A 23939-nucleotide genomic window follows, 5' to 3' on the forward strand; every position below is an offset into this window, starting at 1 on the left:
AGGTGGTGAACAGCATCGAAGCGCTTCATAAAAGACAATAGTTGGCGTGACGGTAGACTGCCAAGATGTCCACAGAAGACTATGATGGTGAGTTACGAGCTCTTATCACGCTTCAGAGTCCGCTAACCCCCCTCCTTCAGAGTTTGGTAACTATATCGGAGGCGACCTGGAATCAGATGACGAGTCAGATATCGATGTCGCGCCCGCAGCGCCAGCGCCAGCGTATGGCGCCGGCCCCTCTGCTCAAGCTTCTAGCAGCTATGCACCGTTAGAAGGGCTGGAGGATGAGGATGAGGATATGGCAGAGGATACAGGCATGGAAATGACTCTACATGGTGTCGATGGTCAGTTGGGAGACAGTGTTTCCTGTCCAAGAGCTCGACTGATCAGAGCAACAGGAATATCAGCGAATCAGGTGGTTCTTCATGAGGACAAGACATACTACCCCTCAGCTTCCGAAGTGTACGGGGAGGATGTGGAGACCATGGTCCAAGAGGAGGATCTTCAACCCTTGTCAGAGCCTATCATAGCACCTGTGAAGAACAGGAGCTTCACCGTGCAGGAAAAAGGTCTACCAACGACTAGATTCGACCGCAAGTGAGCGACAGACGCCGCCGCTTCAGATGTGTCATGCTGATAAAATCCAGCTTCATGATCGACCTCATGGCATATCCTTCAATGATCCGCAATGTCATGGTTGGAGGGCACATACACCACGGAAAGACAGCCCTGATGGACATGCTGGTGTTTGAGACACATCAGTTGACTTGGAATGCCGATGAACCAGTGAATAGCTTCTCAGCTTCGGTTCCAGGCACGCTCTAACATTTGTCATAGACTCGATACACTGACACTCACACCCTCACTCGCTCCCGCGGCATCTCCATCAAAGACGGTCCGATGTCTCTTGTCCTGCCGAATTCCAAAGGCAAATCATCTCTCGTCAACTTCATCGACACTCCTGGTCATGCTAACTTTGTCGACGAAGTGGCGTGTGCGGCTAGATTAGTGGACGGTGTCATTGTGGTGGTGGACGTTGTGGAGGGCGTAATGCACGGAACAGAGCAGATCATTCGTCATGCCCTGCAGGAGAGATTAAAGATGGTCTTGGTTGTCAACAAGATGGATAGATTGATATTGGAGTTACGGTTACCGCCGAGTGAAGCATTCTTCAAGATCAAACATACCATTGAAGAGGTCAACTCGTTCATCGCGTGAGTACCTGCATACAGACATGAGAGAGGACCGACTGCTGAATTCTTGTTCAAAGGTCCATCGACAACGATGACTCACTTCGTCTATCCCCGGAACGAGGAAACGTCGCCTTTGCATCTACTCAGATGGGATGGTCTTTCACTTTGAGAACATTCGCATCCATGTACGCAGATACCTTCGGCAAGTTCAACATCGACGATTTTGCCGCTAGGTTATGGGGTAATATCTTTTTCGATGAGCAACGACGCAAGTTCACACGCAAAGCTGCCGACGTGGAGTCGCCCCGATCGTTCGTCCATTTCATCCTTGAACCATTATACAAGCTCTATACTCAGGTTAGTCCATGCTCCCGTAGCATGGCGCAGCTGACGATTCCGACGAGCAGGTCCTGAGCGCCGACTCTGCTACCTTGAAGGACACCTTAGGAGAAATGGGTATCACCTTGAAGTCTGCTGTCTACAAGATGGACACGAGACCACTATTGAAAGTCGTTCTCGAGGCCTTTTTTGGATCTTCACTTGGATTGGTGGACATGATCACAGAGTTTATCCCTTCGCCAGTGGACAATGCTGAGCAAAAGGTGACAATGCCTGATCACATCCGTTGCTGTGCTAATTCCTGTAGGTCCGGTCAACATACACTGGTCCCTTGAAGACCGATATTGCCGACTCTCTCCTCAAGTGCGATCCCGAAGGGCCGACTGTAATTCATATCACTAAGCTTTTTCACACCACCGACGCTCAGGAGTTCAGGGCCTTCGGTAGGGTCATGAGCGGTACTGTTCGAGTCGGTCAGCCGGTGAAGGTGCTAGGAGAAGGCTATTCGTTGGAGGATGAGGAAGATATGGTCAACGCGACGGTGGACGCTATTATGTTGGACGAGTCTAGGTAGGTTCTCAAAAGCGATCCTGCAGTGATATTTGCTGATCATGCGAAGATATACCGTGGATGTGGAGCGTGCTGGAGCTGGTAACATTGTTCTTCTGTCTGGGGTTGATGCGTCCATAACCAAGACTGCCACGATTGTCGCCAGGGATATTGAGGACGACCTGTACATCTTCAAACCCATCCGCCATATGACGCAGTCGGTTCTCAAAATTGCTGTTGAGCCTATTGCCCCGTCAGAATTACCGAAAATGTTGGACGGACTCAGAAAGGTCAACAAATCGTATCCTCTGTTGGTGACGAAGGTGGAAGAATCAGGGGAGCATATCATCCTTGGAACTGGAGAATTATATCTTGATTGCGTCTTACATGACCTCCGACGTCTTTTCTCCGAGATCGAGATCAAGGTCTCCGATCCAGTCACCAAATTCTGCGAGACTGTGGTCGAGACATCCGCACTCAAGTGTTATGCTGAAACACCGAACAAGAAGTGAGCTTCTTCTACCCGTGATGCCGAATATGACATTGACTCTGCATGTAGGAACAAAATCACAATGATCTCCGAACCTCTTGAAAGTGGCATTGCCAATGACATTGAGGCCGGTCGAGTCACCATGCAGATGACCAACAAGGAGCGTGGCAAATTCTTCGAAAGCAATTACCAGTGGGATCTGCTTGCCTCCCGGAATATCTGGGCGTTTGGTCCGGAGGACAACGGGCCGAACATCTTGGTCAATGATACTCTGCCATCCGAGGTGAGTCCATGAGCATTCTCCTTGACGCTATCTAACTCAAATCAGGTCGACACGAAATTATTGACGAGTGTGAGGGAATCAGTCAAGCAGGGTTTCCAGTGGGGAACGAGGGAAGGACCTCTGTGTGACGAACGTGAGTCTCTTCTCCCTCTTCATCCCCGAGTTCCCACAGTGTATTGATATCCTCGTTCTAGCCATTCGAGGTGTCAAATTCCGTGTTTTGGACGCTAGTCTAGCCGACGAGCCCATCTATCGAGGCGGTGGTCAAATCATCCCCACTGCTCGACGTGTTTGCTATTCCTCCTTCCTTCTCGTGAGTCTTGTGACAGAGAGGAGTGATCAGCCTCTCACTCGCTCGCTTAGGCCACACCACGCCTTCTCGAACCAATGTACTACGTCGAAGTCCAGGCACCGGCCGATTGCGTTGCGGCGGTGTACACGGTCTTGTCTCGCCGTAGAGGTCACGTCACCCGTGATCTGCCCAAGCCCGGTTCACCGCTGTATACTGTCAAAGCCTTCATTCCCGTATTGGATGCCAACGGATTCGAGACGGATCTTCGAACAGCGACTCTCGGTCAAGCATTCTGTCAAATGACATTCGATCATTGGCAGACTGTCCCTGGAGATCCGACTGACACCTCCATCCAACTTCGACCACTGGAACCAGCTACCGGTCAATCCCTGGCGAGAGATCTTGTTCTCAAAACGAGAAGGCGGAAGGGTCTCAGTGACTCCATCGCCGTGAGCAAGTATTTGGAGGACGAGGTGAGTAAAGGCGAACTCTCAGAGACGGAATGTGCCGCTGATCGATCTCTGTAGACTATCATTGCCATCAGCGCTTCCGGCAACGCGGATCTCTTGAGCTAAGAGACGTGCAGCTGAGAGGTGCGAGGGATCGTCATGATGGTATCATAGTCTAATCAGTCTGACAATGACGACTATGCGCCGACGTAGCACAGGATGCCTGTATGCATGCTGTGATTGACGAATCTATGCACGATCAATAGAAGGCAACTGTATGTAGCAAAACATGCGGATGCTTTTCTGAGTGCCTGGCGAGGATATCGTCCATTTCTTCGTCGAGATCGTTTGCTCTTTCGATCTGAAGATACGACTTTAGCTCGTCACAGGCTTGCGAAAGTACCAGCACCTACAGTCTGAGCGAGTTCAAGAATGGACTGCCCCGCAATAGCGGCCTCCTCGGGATTATCCTTGATCTCAAAGTTGATCACATGTATCGGCTTGTTGAATTCGCCTCCTCGGGCCAAGAGATCTGAGAAGGATCAGCTGGCCAGAATTGGAACTCCATCTGTGCTCACCGTCACAGACTGCATCGTAGCACCTCTCTTCGCATGTGATGACGACGTCGGCCAAGACTGCTTTCTGCTCTTGCCACTTCTCAGGGGCGAATTTGACCTTCCGATTTCGGTCTAGCATGGGCAGAAGACCATTCCGCATGTATCTATGACATGCATTGTTAGCGGTGTCTAGCTGTTTGCAGGCCATGAATGTCGGACGAACAAATTTGGATCCTTTGATTCCAAATCCTTGTAGATAGCGTCATAAGGTGTACCGAAACGATACACATTCGGCCGATCGATAGATGGACCAGGCAGACGGACAGCTGATCCTGTACCTGCAGACATGACTCGAACGGCGGCTTTACTGATGACACGGGTAGGTCTCAGCCAAAAGGACCGGAAAAAAACGCTCAGCTTACCTCAACACCATGTGCGCTTCCATAGATCGATTCTGAGGCCTGAGTCAGTGCTCAGACTCCGGCTAATTGAGCAGATGGACTCACGTTGTTACTAGCACAGACTACGCAGAACAGAGGGCGATTTACGCCCCTGGATTGATTCTCGCCATCCACCATCGCGCCATTCATCTTCGTCTCCGCTACGGGGATGATCCCAGAAGCACCCGGTGGTGGTGTCGAGTAAGGTGGAGGGGTCTGCGTCGACCCTGGAGGAGGTGTAGGATGACCCCTTTGCTTCGAAGGGCCAGGATAACGGTTCTGAGCCCTTGGGTCTGTCCCTCTGCCCCTACTGTCCATTGCGGGCGGAGGAGGAAAGTTGTTTCCAGAGGCAGGAGGAGGCGGACGCGCATATCTAGGATCAACACCAGAGTTCATGATAGCAGCATGATTCTGAACGGTGGATGGTCCAGGACCAGCCCCTCGACCAGGATACATGTTCCCAGAAGTTTGCGATCCCCCATAATGCTCGTTGGCGTTGTATCCATTCGTTGGTACTGGATATCCTGGATTCGGGGGTGTTATTGATGGACCAGCGGATCCCGGTCCATATGCTCTACGACGGGGATCCATCGCCCCTTTCTATGTAGCTATTGACCCTCAGTGATACAGTCGCTATCTTTCCCAGTATCCACGGACGACAAGGCCCACGGTATTGCTCGTCGGTGAGGTAGGCAGAGGTGAAGAGTGAGTGAGTTATAATAAGTTGCGAATGCACATTTTTGTGTTCGGTGCTGAGTGAAATTTAAGTCTGACCAAGGCGTGTGTCAAGATATCATCTCGACGTTTCGCCATCGTTCCTTCTCTCAGCATAGTCAGCTTCGCTGGGATCTGGCGCTCTTATAGATTGCTACTCACAGGCTCTGGATGCAGGACTCACATACTATCTCGTAAATGACAGACACGACACTTCCTTGAGGATTTCTAGACAACCCGTGTCGGAACATCCTGTCAACATGCCCTCGACTTATGTCTCCCACCAGCTCGTAGCTGCACACCTACCTCCGCCCCCCTCTCTACCACTCTCCATACCAGAGCTACGTATCACGACTCGACGATCGTTTCCCGGACGAGAAGAGACGGATCAACCGCTGCATCCAGCTCACGCACTTTCGACATCCTACAATCCGGATCTCAACGTCTTAGCCAGGGTCATCCACAATGGTCATCGGCTCGAATTGCGGCCGTTCGACATCGTCAAGTTGAAGAGTCAGGTCAGAGACGAGAGTGGGACGGACACCCTGCAGATACTATTCCCTGAGCCTCTTCGAGCTCTCAGCGAAGGCACCATCATCCTCTCGAATGCTGATCGCAAGGTCTACATTATTGTCGTTTCCGAAAGCAACACCGTATATCGATTGTCTTTCCCTTTGGGTCGCTTCAAGTCGGAACGAGGAGCGCGATTCATCTTCATGACGACTGGAGGAGTCGAATGGTGCGAGGAGTTTGATGTCCCGGAGGACGTGATCAGCCAGGCCGGAGGTGTATGCCCTGTAGCAATAGTCGATTCTGAGACGGTTGTTCTGGGTGGAGCAGATGGCGGCATCATACGTGTCATTCGGTCCCTTAGTAAGTTGCAACCTCGTAATCATCAATGACACCTGTCTGCAGACACCTGGACCGCCACCCACCATCGCGTTTCTTCTAGATTCCGCCTGCCTTCTCTCTTCTCCTCCGCTTCATCTGACGATCAGGTTCTTTCCTTTGCGCAGTATGACGGCGAAGTAGAATCAACCTTTTACGCCCTTTCACGAGATGGGAAGCTTCGAGTCTGGAGCCTCGACACTGGTGCGCTCGTGAAAACAATTGACGTGCAAAGTGCAATCAGTACGAGCAAACAAGTAATCCTTGCTGGTCAGACCGGCGCCTCGACCTCTCAGATCATTCAAGACGCTTCAGAAGTGAACCTCATTCGCATCATCGAAACGCCGAACGCATCTTCTCCGTACTCACATGTCATCGTCGTCTTTGTCGGCTCGCCCGGGAGCTCAACGTCTGCAGGAACGTTTGCAGTGTACCGTGTATCTAGGTCAAGTAACGACTTCTTCATCGTGGGTGAGAGGATCAGCTCACACAACACGACGGGTGGGACGTTGAGAAACTTTGACATTGTGCCGCCATCTGCAGTCAAAGACTTGGACACCGGTTGGACCTTATGGACCACTTGGGACATCAAGGGCAGTATCATCTGCGAGTCCATTACCATGGATGATCTTTTCCAATTCACCACTTATGCCGAACCGTCTGATCCGCCATATTTGCTGTATGAATGGCAGACTGCGTCACCTCATCCTGATACCGACAACATGGATGCGGCATACTTTGACAATATACTCAGTTTGGACCCACCCGATCCAACTCTGCCTCTGGAGCATCCAGACATACCCGAAACCTTCATCCGGCACCTCTTTTATCCCGGTCGTTTCTCGAGCTTGTCCTTGTCTACCGCTCTAGAGGAGTACTGCGCCAGACTTTCAGAGTATCAAGACTGGCCTCAGCTAAATAACTCATACTCTTGTCTCTCTCGCAAAATGGCAGCTATTGTAGGCTGCACGATAGCTATGGACACCCACCCTCAGACGGGAGCACCTGCCGTCGACATCTTTCGACGAGATACAAAGCTCGAATGGCTCGGTGTCTGGTCCCGAGTCAGAGAGCTCGACAAGCACGCTCGATGGCCCGTCGGCAATGCCGTCGTGGACGATCAACAGATAGTCATATGCCGCGAGAGTGTGTTGGTGCCCATCAGCATGGACACTGCAGAATTGATCGCCAAGTTCGCCTCGGACGACGAGGTCTTGTCAGAGCTGTCTGAATCGGCCTTAGCGGTCTATCCCCTTATTGACGCCTCCACATCCCGAACTCACACCTTGGTGGTCGCAGCGGCAGGCGAGCAGCTACTATCAACACTGGCTGATTTACCGACTGAAGACGGGCTATCCAACTGTCTGGATGCATTTTTCGCTCAACTTGACTTGATCCTCAGCTCCTCTTTGCAATCTCCTGTCGAACAAATTGCAGACGATCTCTGGGACGAGTTCTTGGATGCATGTTTGACAGAAGAGGAACGCACAAACACCCGGCGCGTGCTGTCAGAATGTGACGACTTGGAGCAAGGTCTGGTCTCGCTGCTCGACATCCTTACCGACCTCTCCGCTTCAGCAATCGGCTCATCCCAAGATAATCTGGCTTTCGCTGGTCTCGGTAACTCCATCATCACTTCGACGATCATCTCTGTCATCGATGTCCGCTACACTCTTGTTAGGTACTTAGTCTTGGTCGCCATATTTCATCTTGTCGAGTCAGACTTGACTCCAGACACCCAGGAAGGCGAAAGCATAATTGCCATCCTTGCTCGCTCACTAGCGCTGTATCACCGATATCGAGCGCTAAGCTGGCTGTCGGAGCAGACAGCTGAAGAAGCTCGGCAGTACGCCAGAGATGGACTACAAGCGAAACGCAAGCCAAATTCCGGTGACATGCTGACAGATGGTTTCGGGGGTCTTCAAGTGGGTGACGAACGCTCCACGACAGATACAGATGGCTTTGAAGTCGACTATTCTGTCATCCACTCTCTCTTGGCCCACCAGAAGCCTCAGACTGTTCAAGACGAGGTCGTCGACCTTATTGCGGATGGGGCTTCTTCATTCCTCTCAAGCTTGCATGTGATCTCACCGGATATGACGGACAACGAATCACGTCCGGGAGATGTGAAATTGGGGTATCTTATACTTATCGATAATCAACCTACGGCTGCCCGAGCATTCACCGATCTATACCCACTCTCAGCTGGCATGGCGTATGTCAAGGGCAGAGCGTGTCTGGAACTCGGAGACAGTCAAGAGGCGTCGAGACTTTTGCGGCTAGCCTCTGTCGATGTTGATACCGAGGCGCTCGCGAATATACTTCCGCCGGCCGAAAATGAAGACCGCCTGACCAGCTTCTATCGACATGTCACTTCGCTGTTCGAAGAGCATGGTTTGGATGACTTTGTTGTCACCTTTGGTGAAATGGCTTTGAACTCGACAGGCGAAGATGACCTCAAAGACATCCGAACAAAGGTCTTCCTGGCTAATTTGTCACTCAAGGCGTACGAAGACGCGTATGTGGTTCTGAATGGCGCTTCCAACATGGACCTGTGAGTCTTTATAGCCATTCATGGGTTCATGACTGATACGAGATCAATAAGGCGGAAGGATTTTCTCGGTCAACTCATCTCACATATGTGCGAAGCCAATGAGATCGGTCGACTCAACGCACTCGGCTTTGTTGGACTCCAACAGGAGGTGGAAAAGCTTATCCGCTTCAAAGCTCGTCACTCGGATCCGGTTCGATATCCGAATTACTACAAAGTCTTGTACTCCTGGCATGTGTCACGAGGAGACTATCGCAGTGCTGGAGAGATCATGTACCTTCAAGCAAGACGACTCGACACGGATCCTGGGAAGAGCTCCAGTCCTCTCTCCGATCTCGCCGTCATGCAAGCGAGATCATATCTCGCATCCATAAACTGCATGTCAATGGTCGACAAGACACAGGCTTGGATCGCTATACCTGCCCCACGTACAGCTCCCAAGCGGGAAGCGAAGCGACGTCGGGTGACATCGTACATCCCGGAATCTGCCATGGGCAAAGACAAGCATCGGATGGAACTGATCACGCTAGCGGATATCAAGGCCGAGTATTCGGCCGTTCTCGCCAAGCTCCATCTGGCCAATATAGTCGACGACATCTTTGCTGATGGGCATATTACAATCGGCCCAAGCGAGCTCGTTGGCTTACTTGTTCAACACGCCATGTTCGATCTTGCGCTTTCCTCAGCGGCATCACTCGAAGTAGATATGACCGACGTCTTTGTGGCTCTGGCATCTCGTTGTGTTCAGCTGTCCCGGTCATCGACTCTCTCAGGCGGCGTCGAAGCTAGATCCATCGCTTTCCTGTTCTCGTCACCCATCACTTCTCGTCTCCGAGGTCCAGCCCCAGCTTTGGCGTTACGGTATCTCCAAGTCGCACTGACCCGATACGACTCGACAAAGTCTCAGTGGAAGTACCGAGAAGCGGTGGCCGAGACTTTCTTTGAGATGAATCTGGACAAGCGGAATGGCTGGCAGATGCCCGTCTGGCTCGTAGATTGGGAAATGAATCGGAATGCAGAAGGATGGATAGGAAAGGCTGTCAAGTGGGGCTGGATCGAAGAAGCGATTGATTGGTCGATGCAGCATCTAGCAAGCGTAAGGCGATCCCTTTAAACATTCATACCAAACTAATCATCACATAGATGGATGCGCCGGAATTGTTACCTGGGAAACGGGCCGGTGTCGCCTACACACCATTTAACTTGTTCGATCGGGTCATCGCCGCTGCGTCGGAGAGCTCTGGAAAGGATGATGCGAGGGTGCAGGAGAAGTCGCAAAGATTGCGTGCAGCGCTTAAATCACGTGTAGCAGGACTGAAGAAGGTGAAATGAGACAATTGATGGACGACATGCAGCGATGACAATCGGCTTTGAGCATCCCATTGCAAGCTATCCGTGCTCTCGCTGGCAGTTAGGTTAGTGAGTCGACTGCGTCGATTCCGATTCCTCACTGCCTGGCGCGTCGCCATACTAGGCGTGTGGATCGTCTCGTCCTCGGGACCTAGTGTGATTTTGGGCGTAGCCTCGCAGTAACTCGGCTTTCTGGATGGCTTGAGGCTGCGCGGCCCTACTGGGTGGCGAAAGAAGGGGACAGAGAATCCAAGCGGTCAAGTTTTCCACATACCATCTCACGCCACAGGACCTGTTTCGCACCCTGATGGCTGTCGTAGCTGCTGTATGGACCGTGGCACAAATTAGGCTCGAGGCTTAAGAGCCTCGGGGAATTTCTGCTCGACACGAGCGACTACTGAAAGTCACCTCTTCGCGACACACTCTCATCCGCTGAGGACTAGCCTCAGATGTAGTTAGGGTAATCGGTTCCACCAGCTCGAACGCGGTTTATCTGAATCGGGAACGATTAGTTTCCTTTCGCCATTCATCGAACAGCCTGATTGATTGTGTTCTTTCGCCACTGACGTTCGTCGCTCAGATATATCTGGTGTCTAGCCATCTGAACGGGTATATAGCACATATCTCAACATGTGCACCCAGTCGGAAGTTTCGGACGAATATCCTTACGGCCCGGTGGGAAAACGGTCTGTTACTGAGAGCGGACTAATAGGAGCCTCAAGAAGCCCCACCAGAGGCCATGGGCCGTTTCTCATGGCCGCCACCCATGGGAAACGCCTCGAATAGTCGACGGAATACGGTGATAGAACGATCTAACCAACAAGCGACTTGTGCACAATGACGCAGAGGCTTGGTAAGGAATGTTCATCCGGCATGCGTAATGGCCAAGTAGGCACAGAAGGCACGGCAGAAATAGACGATGAATCCAGTGAAAGAAGAAGGCAAAGGGGACGGGAAAAAAAAATCAACCCAAGAGGCGCTCTCTTGGAGGCTTTTCTTTTCTTTTCTTTCGCTTCCACCACTTTGAGGAATCCAAGTCGTGGACGCGAATCGTTGAGACGCTGGCTTTGTCGGCAGGGTTTGCGGCATGCTAAAAAGCTACAAGCCCAAAAATCTCGCGACGGAGAAACCTCGCTGACGGCGGAATTCTTAATCTGGGCTAGTGATGTCTGAGGAATTGACCGAGGTCACAACTCGGGTTCGAGGTATGGTTCCGAGAAGTGGCTGGCTGGGCACGGGCATCTTTGTGATTCGGTTATTCTTGATTGGACTACGGGTGTCTGTCTCCCTGTGTATCATATGGGAAGATCGATCGCAAAGGTATTGGATATCCTGCATAGGGAAATTGTCGATCTGCATGATGCTGTATGATCAGGACTACGACGTGATGATCGACGCTAAGGAGACCCTGGAGCAGATGCCGAGAGAGAGACCCCAAGGGCGGGTACCAGGAATCTGGTGACCGAGATGAATGATAATTGCCCTGGCGTTGAGATCTGTGGAGAAATCGTCCAACGTACGAAGCGTCGATCCTTCCCCGTACTCTCACGATCTTGTTTTCAAATGAGATTGCCAACGGGCAAAATCTCTTGACGCGTTCTGAGGCATGTCAGCAGTGTTGTGTATGTGTTGTCGAGGGCCAATTGTCTGTGTGATCCCAAAAAAAAGAGAGTAACAAAACAAGTGCCACGCCGCCACAATTCAAAGGAATTGCCAATCTGTTTATGTTTGCCCCTCCCCCCCTCACCCCCCTTTCCTTTGTGTCGTGCCTGAAGATCTCTTATCAAGAATTTTTGGAGGGAAAACTGTTCGGTCAGCCATCTTGCATTATCTCTATCAGATTTCCATATTCGCCCTTCTTTGATCGTCCTGAACATCCAGCCATCTGTCACAAGAATATTCATTCCTACCTACCATGATGGTAGAGGCGCATGTAATTCCATGTCTGGCTCGGCAGCAGAGCGGCCAAGGGTCGAAATTAATACCTGGAACGGTTATGTGCCACGATGAGAAGAATCAATTCCGACGAGGGTTTTTTATGGGTGTGCTCGCCCATTGACATACGGTCGCACCATCCTGGCAAGCGCCCCCAAGCAGCCACATGTACAGTTTGCAGCTCTCGGAAAAGATAGACGGGGGTGTAGATGCAATACGTATGCCTTGTCCAAGCAAAAGGGGTGACGGGCAACCGGGATCTGTAGCCTTTGATATCGTCCGGTCCGACCACGGTGACCAGTCAGCCTCGCAACAGACTTGATTTAATCAAAGCAATAAACTTCGCTTCCCCAGTTTATCCAGCTGCAGCATTCTCCCCTTGTTCATTTTATCGACTGGCAAACCTTGTTTGACTCGTCATCATCCCACTCGCCTGTCGTTCAACATCAGAGAAATCATTATTTGTTTGCAGCGTCCCCATGTCCAGGTGAGTTTCAACTCGTGTGGTGTTTGAGGTCCGACATTGAATCTTTGTGCTCTGATTCAGGACATTGCCTCTCCAGCCTTTTGGCTACTCACCAGGACCGATGGATCCTCTCGCTATGGTTCACAACCGATACCCTCCATTGGACAGTAGCTCCGAGTCCTCCAATTCTCCGGACTCGCTCTATTCTGCCGAGTCCCCCACAGTGCCATCCGTCAGTGCCCTGCACCTGAGACTTGGCAATCAAGCCATAGACTATGAAGATGAAGTGGAGGAACGAGATGAGGAGGATTATGAGCAATTATTACGGGAGAGCGAGCAACCTGGGTTTGACTTTGCCAGTCCGGCCGACACAGAGTGGTCAGATAATCGGGGTTGTTCACCGAGTCCGAAAGGATCTCCGACTCGCAAGTTATCCATCATTTCCAACTCCTCCCCTAGAGGCTCCATTTCTGGTCCTCGTGAATCTTTGCTCAAGACCGCCCTCATGCAGCAACGACGGTCTTCAACTCCCTCAGTCCTGGATTTTCAAGATATGAGACGGCGAAGCTCGACCAGATCCCTTACGCCCTCATCTATGCCACGCCGTCGTTCGAGCGCAGTCTCGACCAACAGCAGCGTCTTGGACCCTATGGAGGAGGCGCGAATGAGGAACATTGCTGCGATCAGTCAGCTCAGTCGGCGATTCTCAGAAGTCGTCGAAGTCACTCAAGGAGCAGACGTCTATGGTGACACGTTCCACGCTAGAGATCGGCTTCAGTCTCAATGGTCAGCCAGCAGTATTTCCTCCATGACCGACTCGGAGATCATGACAGAATCTTACGCACCTACTCCCGATATGCCTCCAGTCCAGGGACTGATCTCCAACTATCCTCTGGCCTCTGTTGCCATCGTCAACCACAACGAACCCCCCTCTACCAGTCAAACCAGTCAATCGGCCTTCTCTGAACACCTTTCACCCGCTATTCCTCCTCGAATGCTACACCCTGAAGCTGCCAGGGCCGCCATTCTGACACCCCCAGCTCCTCCTCAGCCAGCCACAATGTGGAGGGAACGGAACAGGCCGATGCTGCAGCGTAATGCGACAGCTGGCGAATATCAATTTCCTCCACGATTACCACAGGCTCCGGTCGGAACCTCGAGGCCAAAGACTCTCAGTCGTTCAGTTTCGGCGCCCTTTTTTGGATCCGCAGACAGGGACAGGCCTTATGCTCATGCACTGGCACTCCATGCTGCCGGTGCATTCCCTGTGGCTCGACCCGAACCAATAGGAGCTACACCATTAAGGGCGTCGCTGAGACGGGACAGTATCGCCTCTATTGTCTCCGATGTCAGCGCGCCCGAATCCAGACGGCCAAGTTTGAAGGCATATGCGGGGATGAACGAGCAGAGGAGGTTCTCGACCGACTTCCAGGCCTCGAATCTCGAACGGGAGTCCCGGACACCTGTGCCAACCACCAATATTTCCCCCAGGCGGATATCCAACACCCCCCTTCCGGTTGGCTGGCCAGTAAGACGGCGCAAGTCGTCCAGCATCGATCTGCGTCGCGAATCATTAGATCGACGAGCGAGTTTAGCCGGCTCTTTACCTGGACAGGAGACTCTTCTCGGCCAACGATTCCCAAGGAAAGCCTCGACCGGTAACGGCCAGCTAGCCGTGGTCGTTTCGCGAAAGAATAGTACCGGGTCCAGTCGTAAATCCAGCACGGATCGCAGAGCCAGCCTGGCATCCAGTCGCAAATCCAGTGTCGTCAGCGTCGGCGAGTATGGATACTTGGCAACTGAGATTCAAGTCGAAACGGGAATCCCTCCCGTTCCTGCTATTCCACTGAAGCTGGACGGCAAACGTCTTGGACCTTCTTTCACAATAGCTATGCCAGAAAGGAACGATACGGCTTGGTTGATGTCTACACCACCCTCCGACGAGGTGATCACACCGATGGCTCGGCCCAAGTTCAATGCTCTCAATAGCTTCCTCGGTCAAAGCATGATAACACCCGAGGAGCAATCGATCGATCCCATGGAGACCAGTAGCGAGAACACGCCAAAAATGGACTCGCAGAGAAAGAATATTCTTGATCGACCTCGGCCGATCGGACACCCAGAGTACATGGATCATCGTGCTTTGCCTCGTCGATCCGCGTCTTCGAGACTTTCGTCTCCACAGCAGGATTCTCCCAAGGCGGCAACAGCTTCTCCCTCTTCTCGTCGATTCGCCGAAACCGCTTCGCCGAGAGCCCCCGTCAAATCGATCCTCAAAACTGGTGGAGTCACACGGAAGCCCGTTCCGATCATCAACTTTGATGCTGAAGATGCTGGACTCCGCGCGGACATCTATCATCAATCAAAACGACGTGGAGCCATGGAACATTTCCAGAACAACAATGTCTACACATTGCAACCGGCAGACATTGGCGCTGGAGATGGAAATCCCATGCGCAAGCGATCTTCGAGTCTTACACATATACCCCCCTTAGTTGCGTCCCCACGGCCGATATTCAAACGGAGCGGTACGGGAGCTCTGGGCAAAAGGGGAGATGCCAGCAGTCCGACTTTGTCTGTTGATCAAGGCAAGCAGGGGCCAACGCGGTCTAATTCGAGTTCTCATTTTGGGAGGTTGTTCAAGTGGTAATCACAATTTTATAGTACAGCATACACGGATGAAGACAGGACACTCAGATCTAATTGTAGCTTAAATCTTGTATCATGAATCCAATTCGTGCTAGCAAGGGCATCGGCCAGTTGGCATACAGCGCAGCTGAGACGTTTCCATACTGTTACTAATTTTTTGATGCTGGTACGTAGCTGACCGGTGTTGTTGAGGGAATACATTAGACAGTCAACTAGACCCCGCTGCAGCGGCTCTCTCCCATGAAGCCCCAAAATTAACCACAAGGAATCACTGCAAGGAGAGCAAGGACATGACTGATCTAGCCTAAGAGCCCTACTAAAGGTTCTTGTCGGTCTTGACATCTTCCCCATCGTAGCCCCTTTCGACAACACCCTCAAACTGAGAGCCAGGGATTGCGTGTCCAGTTCCCATTCTGATTTAGTGGTCAATGGTCGTCTGACAATACGATGCCCTCCATGAAGACGACTTACTTAGAGGTGTCGAAGCCATTCCTCTCTAGATACTCTCGGAACTGAAGCATTGAGTCAGTCTACGTGTCCCAGGCACTGGAATGATGATGAGGCTCACCTCAACGTCCTCATCCTTCATTGCGTCCACTCTAATATTCGGGATGAAGAAGAAGGTAATCAAGGCAGAGACGATAGCGAGTCCGGATCCGATCCAGAAGGGACCCTGGAGGTGAGTGATTCAGCCGAACAGCTCCAAAGACATTCGAAGACCCTCACAGTCACGGAAATGGTGCCCTTCTTCTCAGCAAAGTCGTTAATGATGTTTTGGAAGGTGTAAGTGCCGATGAAACCTCCAACTGTTCACAGGGTCAGCAAGGCGAGTAATGAGTACACGACCCAGAAACTTCACCTTTGCCGATCGCAGCGGCGATTCCGTAGAGTTGACCTCGAGCAGCAGTGGGTCCGATTGCCTTACTGGCGAGTAGACCAAGGTTGTTTCCAGGTCCGACCTCTCCCCAACTGAGGAAGAGTCTGTAAAGGGGTTAGGAGGTTCTCCTTATGCGAGAAAGCTACTGACCCGTAGAGAATGGCGAAACCAGCAATGTGATTGGGGACAAGTCTGTCGCCCTGGTCAGCGACTGGACAAGATCTGAGTGATCGACTCTACCTACTTCGTGAAAGTTCCGGAAAGTATGAAGCCGAAAATGGCTTGCATGACCAATCCGAAGATCATGCAGTATTTGGGCCCGAGGTAGTCGACGATCAGTGCCCCAAACAAGGTACCGGGAACGTAGAAAAAGTTGATGAGGCATCCCCATCCGACGTTCTGCTTAAGTGTGGCATTGGGAATGACTTCATTGGTGATAGTTGAGGCATAGCTGAACACGTGAGTGAACGAGAACACGAACACGCAGATTATATGGGACTCACATTCCAAAGGGATAAGTGATCCAGTCATAAATGAACCAAGTGATCGAGACGGCAAGCAATTTGACCCAATATCTCTTGATGATGAGCCAGTATGGGATCCGGGTGTGTTGCATGCTGTTCCTAGCGTACGCCTCTGGCTCTTTCATTCGGAGTCGGAACCAAAGCAAGAAGAGAGGGGGGACGATACCGACACCAAGTGTGATTCGCCATACAGCTCGCAAGTGATCTTCACCAAAAATCCATATGCAGACCAGACAGACGAAATAAGAGATGGTGAAAGCGAAATCGAGCATGGTGTTGGTGGCTGACCGACAGACAAGACGTTAATTCTTCTTCCCGAGCGCACACTTCGAGCCTTATGCCCAACTCACCCAAGACAAACAACTTCTGTTGCGACTTTTTGCTGATTTGGGGGTCTTCGGTTCCCTCTGCAGCAGCGACAGATCCAGTTGGGTACTCTCCACCGATGCCGACACCGACAAGGAATCGGTATGCGATAAGTGCGTCAATGAGAGCTTCGGGAGTACCGCCAGCTCCCTTTGCACCAGCTTGAAGAGCAGAGAAAACAAAGACGATCATGGTGCATGCCAGCATTCCGAACTGTGAATCATTAGTTCCAAGTTGATTCGCCCGCCTGTTACAGCATGTGAGGGTAGGAGTTTATTCACCTTGCGTCCGATCTTGTCACTGATGTAGCCGAAAGTGAGCTGCCCAAAGATAATGCCAGCGAATGCCATGGAACTAAGCAACTGAGACTTGTTGTTGCCCTTGAATGCCTCGGGGTACAGGTAAGTCTTCAGGATCAGCTTGGCCGGACCGATGGCAGAGTTGGCGTATCTGAAAGCATGGATCCGATCAGCTTTGCCCCGACACATGCCACTGCCCTCCCCGACTCACCCATCAGAAAACAAGGAGGCGCCCTTTTCGCAACGACGAGGTCAGTACAATGACTGGAAGAGCCTATCATGCTCAAAGAGCTCACCGATGCGAAGATACTGCCAACGCAACGCAAAATCAGGTCAACATGATCCACTCAGAACGAGATCGCGCGACTCACGTTCCGACTTTGCCCAGGCCGAGCTTTCGCTCGACAACGGTGACTTCCTGAGCAGCATTGTCACCAGTGGTGGGCTCGAGATCGACCTCCTTGCGACTCCAAGGCAATCGCATGGTGGTGGGAAATGCGCTAGAGCAGAGGCTTGGGAGAGACGAGAGTGGCACTAGGCGGTTATTCCTCTAGAGCCTTGTGGACAACGGTCGATTGTATATGCCCTTCACTTTCGATGAGAAGAGGAAGAAGAAATCAGGATTGCGCTACGTACCCGGTCCCCCTTGCTTCTTATACTATCGTGTGGGGCTGACACACAGGTGACCTGACCCAAGTCTATCGCATCAAGCGACGGTTTGAAAAAAGACCCCACCCACTCTCAGCCATACGCTGTTCTTCCGGACCTGAACTCTTTTTTTTTTCAAAAAGCTGCCACCTCTTTACCAAAAGAAGCAGAAAATCCACTTGGGACGAGAGAGAGATGCTGGATCACCTGCGCCGTTGAGCTCGTCTGACCATATGCGCTGTCCCTCCCTCTCTTTCTCTCCGCGCTCTCTCTCACCGCGCTCGCGTTTCTCGATCTCAACGCTGGCTTGCTGATTCTGCTCGCCCGACCTAACCGGTATGGCATTCCCAAATGTTACGACATGATCCGGGCCACACATGCCAATTGCCGAGCCCAGTCAAACGGATCCTCTTCCAGAAATAGAAAATGTAGACGTAAAAGGGCAGATCACACACGTTCGTCCATTTCCCATGGATCTGGGTGCCTATCTTCCTAAGTAAATACGGTCCAGCAGGCACGTTCGTACACTACCTCATGCCCGAATGACTGCGTTTCACTGTATTTAGGCCTGTTGTCCCGCTTTAAACATCGCCTCCACGTCACGCGATCACACGCTCCACCCAAGGAGCTATGAACGATGCCTTCTGCACGTTTATGGAGCCTGACGTTTCGCCGTTCCTGATCTTCGACAGACCAAGCAATCGTAAAATTTCACTCTGATCGACGCTGGATTCGACAGCCAGGTAGCCAGGTAGTGGCTCCAACAGGAGAGGAACCTGATCCAATTCACCAAGGGACAGGAGCAGTTTGGCCAATCTGATGCGAGGTTGGAGACTCGAGGGGTCTTGATGGATGCGCTTGTCAAGAAGCTGTTTGGTGCCATCGATATCGCTTTGAAGGAGACCATGAGACACCATAATATCCGTTACAGTGTCTTTGGGATCATCGGCTTTCAGTCTGTCTGAAGTCAATGACGAGAGCTCCGAGATGCAAGCTTCGATCAGATCTTCATCTGCCGATACCAGCGCGATCGCCAGCAACGTTGTGACCACTGATATGGCGGGTGTCTCAGAAGATAGGCTAAGACACAATGATCAATTCCGCAACATTGACAGACCAAAATCACACTCACCATTCCAACAGATGCGATTTGGCCGCCTCCCTCGCCTCTTCACCTCCTAGGCCCCAAAGTGTCCTGGCAAGCAGCACAGCAACAATCTCTTTCAAAGAGATTTCTCCTGCCTCTGTAGAGCATGTCTCTGCTTCGCTCATCGCACGCTCGAATGCGGATAGAGATTGGTCCGGATCGCCAAGCCAAGAATGGCTCAGGGCTTGTCCCACCAGGCACTGGATACGTATCTTGACCAGCTCGGCATCTATCCACGAGCCCGACGCGGGTTGTGAAGTGGCCAGTTCAAGCGCATCCGAATAGCTCTTCAGAGCAGACTCATATTGACGTGAGACCAATTTGACCCTTCCTAGGTTGACCAGTGCCACGAGGTACTTTTGCTCCACCTCTGGAGATTCTGTGACTTCGAATTCGTGCTCGAGGATGCGGGTCGCTGACTCAAAAGCCGACATACTTTCGTCAATGAGACCCAGACGCTCGCAGACGAGACCAAAGAGGTTATTTGCAGACGAGTCTTCTGGTCGTTGATGGACGTAATGACGTAGCGCAAACGCAGTCGAATGGAGGATAGACAATGGCGGCGGATTTGTGGATCGCAAGAAGGGCTCAAATGCGAGCGAGGCTGAAGCGAGGTCCGCTTCAAGCTGTAAGATGATCAGTCACAGATAGGCTTTATATACTGACTAATGAACCAGCTGAGAGCGTGACTGCATGCGCGAATAATGCCTGCGCTTGTGGCTTGTCTCCCTGCTGGACCGCGATAAGTCCCTGACCCAACCAAGCACGAGCATAATCGGGATCCGTGATTTGAGCCCTGAGGAAGCACTGAGAAGCCAGATCGACGTCCGCGAGACGGAAATAAAGATAACCAAGATTCGTCCAGACAATTGGGTCCTGCGTGGTAATGAGCATGATATCACCGAAGAAATCATACTCACCTTGGTGTATAGCTCGAGCGAGACGACAAAAGCGTGCTGAGCGACTTCCTCTCCACCTTCTTCGCACAATACCGCCAAAGCATTCCACAATCGTTCATCACCCGCGTCCCGATCGAGAGCGTTTCGGACATGTCCGATGGCAGTCTTGATACATGTCTTCTTGTCCTCTACGCTCACATGGCGGGACAGAGCGTGAAGCGCTGTTCCAAGGTCGTACAAGGCCATAGTCACCACTCTCGGTTCGTTCTTCAATAACCATGCGCGATAGGTGAAAGCGAAGACTGATATCCACCGTGCGAGATGGTAAGGCTGAGAAGCCTGGAGGAAGCTTTCGGGTGTTGGCAGGCCGCTGATGACGGCCCTCTTATCGTTATCGTCTTCCACCAGCAGCTCCAGTACTCTCTCCATGACTTGACAGTCATCCTCAGCGATGTGATCCAGTTCGAAAGCAGCATCCCCGATGACTTTCCAGGCCCAAGGACGATGACCGGATCTTGTCTCAAGGACATTGCATGCCAGCTCGATGGCGTGAAGGAATGCTCGTCTTGATCTCTCGCGATACCCAGCTGATAGGGCTTCGCGCCCAAGCGAGAGATACGCTTCCGACATTTTAGCCATGACACCAACCTCTCCAGTCATCGATGCTGTGACCTTTTCAAATGCCTCAATGGCAACTTCGAACGACCCGAGCTGAGCGTGAATATCGCCAATATCGTACCAGGCGATCCAAGCCGATGGGTCGATTTCCAGAGCCTTTTCTAGCGCTTTAAGACCAGCCATCTGTCGACCGCACTTGGCATAGGATTCGCCGAGCTGAATCCACGTTGTTGAGTCGTCCGGATCAGTTCTGAGAGCAATCTGAAATGCTTGAGCCGCTTTGGCGTAATTACGATAATGCTACGACGGTCAAATAAGCGCAGAAAGCATGAAACGCACCATCTCCGTCGAGCCTAACGCTTTCCAAGCCCAACCATTCCTTGGAGCAAGTCGGCCTTTGGCACCTGTGACATCGCCTCCCTTCACTCCTTCGACACCGCCTTCACCTTCCATGACTCTATTGGCTACCAAACGGACCAATGCCCACTCATCATCGTCCGCATAACCCTTGGCGAGCCGTTGAGCAGCTTCGACTTCGGTGGCGTCGAGCTCAAAGGCCTTTTGAAAGCATTTGAGTGCCCGCTCGTCATCTGGAGGCGTGGCCGCCAGGTATGCGACACCGAGTGATGTGTACGCCGGCGCAAAAGTTGGCAACGCCCGAATCGAAGCCATGAACCAGTCCTCGGCATGAGACCTACTTTCGTCGTCTGGTGTGTGGATAAGCTTAAAAAAGGAGTCTGAAGACTTGACGTACCTCCTATCATCCACTCTGTCTGTCCAAGACGGTACCATGCCCGAGCTCTTGGGAAAGCCTCATCATCCTTGTGGGTCTCCTCCCATCGCGAATCTCGTAGTTCAACGACCTCTTCCAGGACGGTTCTACCTTGTTCCAGTCGACCCTCGTTGACAAGACACCAGGCGACCTCTTCCTTCGCAGCGACCAATTGACCCGCATCCGTCGCGCCACCATCTACGATTGTCTGGAAATATTCTCGGGCCTGAGACCATTTCAGAGCCGTTTGGCAGATCTGACCTCGCGCAAATCTAGCTTCGGCGTTGGACGGCTCGACATTGAGAACACCGTTCAGCAGTCGCGTGGCTCGAGAATGGTGTTTCGGTGGGAAATAAGGTACAAGAGCGACTCCAAGGTTTGTATCGAGTGATAAGCGTGCCCTGCAGAAGGACCTGTGAGTCTATGTGCTGCCAAATCTCATCGTTACTCACTTTGAAAAGCTGACGCCTCTCTCAGCTTCCGACTCTTTCAGCAAGATCCTCGCTCTCTCTGCGAACGCCACGGCATTGGCCCAATCCTCCTCTTGCGTCGAGATACGAGCCATGACTCGATGAACAAATACTGACCGCTGAAGCTTCTCCAATAGCTTCTGTAAAGCTTGTCAGTAACACGCGTAGAGGGGACATGCAAGGAGCACTGACCGTCATAGATGCCACCAACTCGTCTCGCTCTTCTTGATCGACATCTTCGTTCAGCGTCCCTGCCCTCTGCGCAACTCGACGCAGCTTTCTCCTCTCTCGCGCATTGATCTTTTTTCCTCGTCCCCATCTCCTCTTCTTCTGAGTCTCTGGTTCCGGCACCGGTGTCTCGCTCGCAGCTCCCTCCTCTTCCTCCGATTGTGGTAAAGGAAGTTTGAACCATCGGCAATAGTCATCGATAAAGTCAGTCATGGGAGATTCAGGGAAAGCAGTGGCAAATTTATGCAGGAGCTCGAGATCGTAGACTTCACAGAGTCAGCGAACCATCGTATTTGTGACGCACAGATGCTAGGTTCATCAGTGCCCTCTATGACCCAGGTCCAAGCTTCCTCCGCCCCCTGATTGGCCACAGCCAGCAAAATAAAGCCCTTGGCTAGTCCATCTGCTCTCGATAGAGCTTCCGCTTTAGTCGGCTGAACGGGCTCGTCGGACAGCGCGAAAAGCGGTGGAACAGCGAAAGCATCTCCTGATACTGGTGGTAGAGGCGCTGGCCTAGACTTGCCCTTGGCCTTGCTTGGTTTTGCATCCTTTGCCGGGGTATCCTCGCTACAGAATAAGGCTTCAGTACGAAGTGACGGGAATGCTGCGCATGACTTACGACAGACAACCCACAAGCTTTCTCCAGTATTCAAATTCCTTCACCTCGACATCTCTCCGAACGCTCTCCTCGACTCCAGCATGACTTCCAACTTCTCGTAACAGAGTGACCAAATCCGAGCCGAGTTTGCCGCCCAATACTTGTCCTTCGACATTTTTGCGCACCTCTTTCTCTGGTCCAGCTCCAAGTCTCGTTCTCCCAGCTTTGACCTGAGCTTCAACGGTCTGATGTACCAAACCTTGCGAACGAATTAAGAGGTTGAGCAGGAGAGGTAGTGATGAGAGGAGATGGGAGACGTGAGGAAGGGTTTTGGGGAGTGTCGGTAGGACTGCGAACGATTTGGGTGGGTATATCGGCATAGGAAACGGGGTGAACGATCCTGCAGGAGGAGGCAGAGATTGAAGAAAAGGCACGAGAGGCGAGGAAGGAAGAAACAGATGAAGGAGATTGTAGAGCTGCACAGAACCAAAAAAAATGGTCAGTCATGCATGGAATAGGCAACGGTCAACTCACATCAGTCTCCGGTCCATGCTGATGTCTCAACTCTAAGAGTTCCTGAAGTGTTGCGAGGCATGCATCTGCATCGCCGCTGAAAGTACGAGTCAGCCATGATCCATAATATTCGTATGATGATGACGCTCACTCGTCATACGCTCGCTGGACGATGACTTCGAGAAATCTGGCCACCTTGTCCCACTGCTTTTCTTTCTCATACAGCTTCCTCAGCCCGACGGTTGCGAGCTTGTTGTCCGGTTGGAGCTTATAGGCATGTATATAGCACTGGCGCGCGAGTCAGCAACATCTACCGACGGCATCACGATCCGCTTCGAACATACCTTTTCAGCCTCATCTTTGCGATCGAGGTGCGTCAAGGCAAGTCCACGGAATACGAGGCTATCGGACTGTGAGCATCCTGTCTATACTGATACTCCAAGGAGCACAGAGCATAGAGCGGCTGAAGCCCCCCTTCAGCCAACTCACATGCCTGCCGCTTCTTCGTCCTTTCCACTGAGCCCCTTTAGACATTCGGTGGCTTCATAAACTGCAGCTTGATAGTCTCCATTTTCGATCAACCCTCTGATAGACTTGAGGGCCTTTTTGGTGCTCATCGAGTTGTCCGCCGCCGATACTTCCTCCTCAAAGCACAAAATCTAACAGCTCTTCTCCGTCGTCGTCCGGCCGTAATGGATGGATGGATGAATGAATGGTCGATCGATTTTTGGGTATTTTTGGATTTTCCCTCTGGTTGTACTTTAAATTTCCATTCATTCACTCGGGTCCTTCTGAAGCTGCTCTTATCTCTCAGGACCACCTCTGGATTAGTCGA

General features: G+C 51.8%; 6 protein-coding genes across 6 annotated transcripts; 3 read left to right on the top strand and 3 right to left on the bottom strand.

The window, feature by feature from the left end:
- Positions 1 to 65: 65 nt before the first annotated feature.
- BD324DRAFT_641120 (P-loop containing nucleoside triphosphate hydrolase protein) lies at positions 66 to 3721 on the top strand (the record flags this gene model as incomplete). Its single annotated transcript, XM_022017396.1, has 14 exons — positions 66 to 87; positions 141 to 359; positions 408 to 597; positions 648 to 786; positions 838 to 1214; positions 1271 to 1550; positions 1601 to 1795; positions 1840 to 2102; positions 2152 to 2589; positions 2641 to 2854; positions 2900 to 2987; positions 3049 to 3167; positions 3218 to 3619; positions 3674 to 3721. 14 exons carry the CDS (start codon positions 66 to 68, stop codon positions 3719 to 3721), a joined length of 2994 nt encoding a protein of 997 aa, XP_021873972.1.
- A 133-nt stretch (positions 3722 to 3854) lies between these two features.
- BD324DRAFT_575592 (RNA polymerase II subunit A) lies at positions 3855 to 4730 on the bottom strand (the record flags this gene model as incomplete). The annotated part of the gene is made up of 6 exons (XM_022013135.1): positions 3855 to 3956; positions 4009 to 4127; positions 4174 to 4316; positions 4376 to 4519; positions 4575 to 4606; positions 4659 to 4730. The coding sequence occupies 6 exons, from the start codon at positions 4728 to 4730 to the stop codon at positions 3855 to 3857; spliced, it is 612 nt and encodes a 203-aa protein (XP_021873973.1).
- An 836-nt stretch (positions 4731 to 5566) lies between these two features.
- BD324DRAFT_641123 (nucleoporin Nup120/160-domain-containing protein) lies at positions 5567 to 10077 on the top strand (the record flags this gene model as incomplete). Its single annotated transcript, XM_022017397.1, has 4 exons — positions 5567 to 6179; positions 6222 to 8748; positions 8800 to 9841; positions 9889 to 10077. The coding sequence occupies 4 exons, from the start codon at positions 5567 to 5569 to the stop codon at positions 10075 to 10077; spliced, it is 4371 nt and encodes a 1456-aa protein (XP_021873974.1).
- A 2432-nt stretch (positions 10078 to 12509) lies between these two features.
- Positions 12510 to 15146, top strand: BD324DRAFT_607253 (hypothetical protein; the record flags this gene model as incomplete). The annotated part of the gene is made up of 2 exons (XM_022014058.1): positions 12510 to 12517; positions 12578 to 15146. 2 exons carry the CDS (start codon positions 12510 to 12512, stop codon positions 15144 to 15146), a joined length of 2577 nt encoding a protein of 858 aa, XP_021873975.1.
- Positions 15147 to 15612: 466 nt separating this feature from the next.
- BD324DRAFT_575897 (phospholipid transporter) lies at positions 15613 to 17695 on the bottom strand (the record flags this gene model as incomplete). Its single annotated transcript, XM_022013153.1, has 12 exons — positions 15613 to 15657; positions 15714 to 15818; positions 15872 to 15951; positions 16005 to 16126; positions 16173 to 16214; positions 16267 to 16473; positions 16526 to 16829; positions 16897 to 17125; positions 17194 to 17362; positions 17423 to 17445; positions 17508 to 17520; positions 17583 to 17695. The coding sequence occupies 12 exons, from the start codon at positions 17693 to 17695 to the stop codon at positions 15613 to 15615; spliced, it is 1452 nt and encodes a 483-aa protein (XP_021873976.1).
- Positions 17696 to 18458: 763 nt separating this feature from the next.
- On the bottom strand, positions 18459 to 23721 carry BD324DRAFT_575728 (hypothetical protein; the record flags this gene model as incomplete). The annotated part of the gene is made up of 15 exons (XM_022013141.1): positions 18459 to 18939; positions 18992 to 19632; positions 19673 to 19882; positions 19927 to 20235; positions 20284 to 20823; positions 20863 to 21230; positions 21278 to 21696; positions 21748 to 21905; positions 21958 to 22259; positions 22298 to 22560; positions 22613 to 23067; positions 23126 to 23201; positions 23256 to 23392; positions 23449 to 23506; positions 23594 to 23721. The coding sequence occupies 15 exons, from the start codon at positions 23719 to 23721 to the stop codon at positions 18459 to 18461; spliced, it is 4545 nt and encodes a 1514-aa protein (XP_021873977.1).
- Between the last annotated feature and the right edge of the window lie 218 nt (positions 23722 to 23939).

This window comes from Kockovaella imperatae (assembly GCF_002102565.1).
Source record: "Kockovaella imperatae strain NRRL Y-17943 chromosome Unknown BD324scaffold_2, whole genome shotgun sequence".
NCBI lineage: Eukaryota > Fungi > Basidiomycota > Tremellomycetes > Tremellales > Cuniculitremaceae > Kockovaella > Kockovaella imperatae.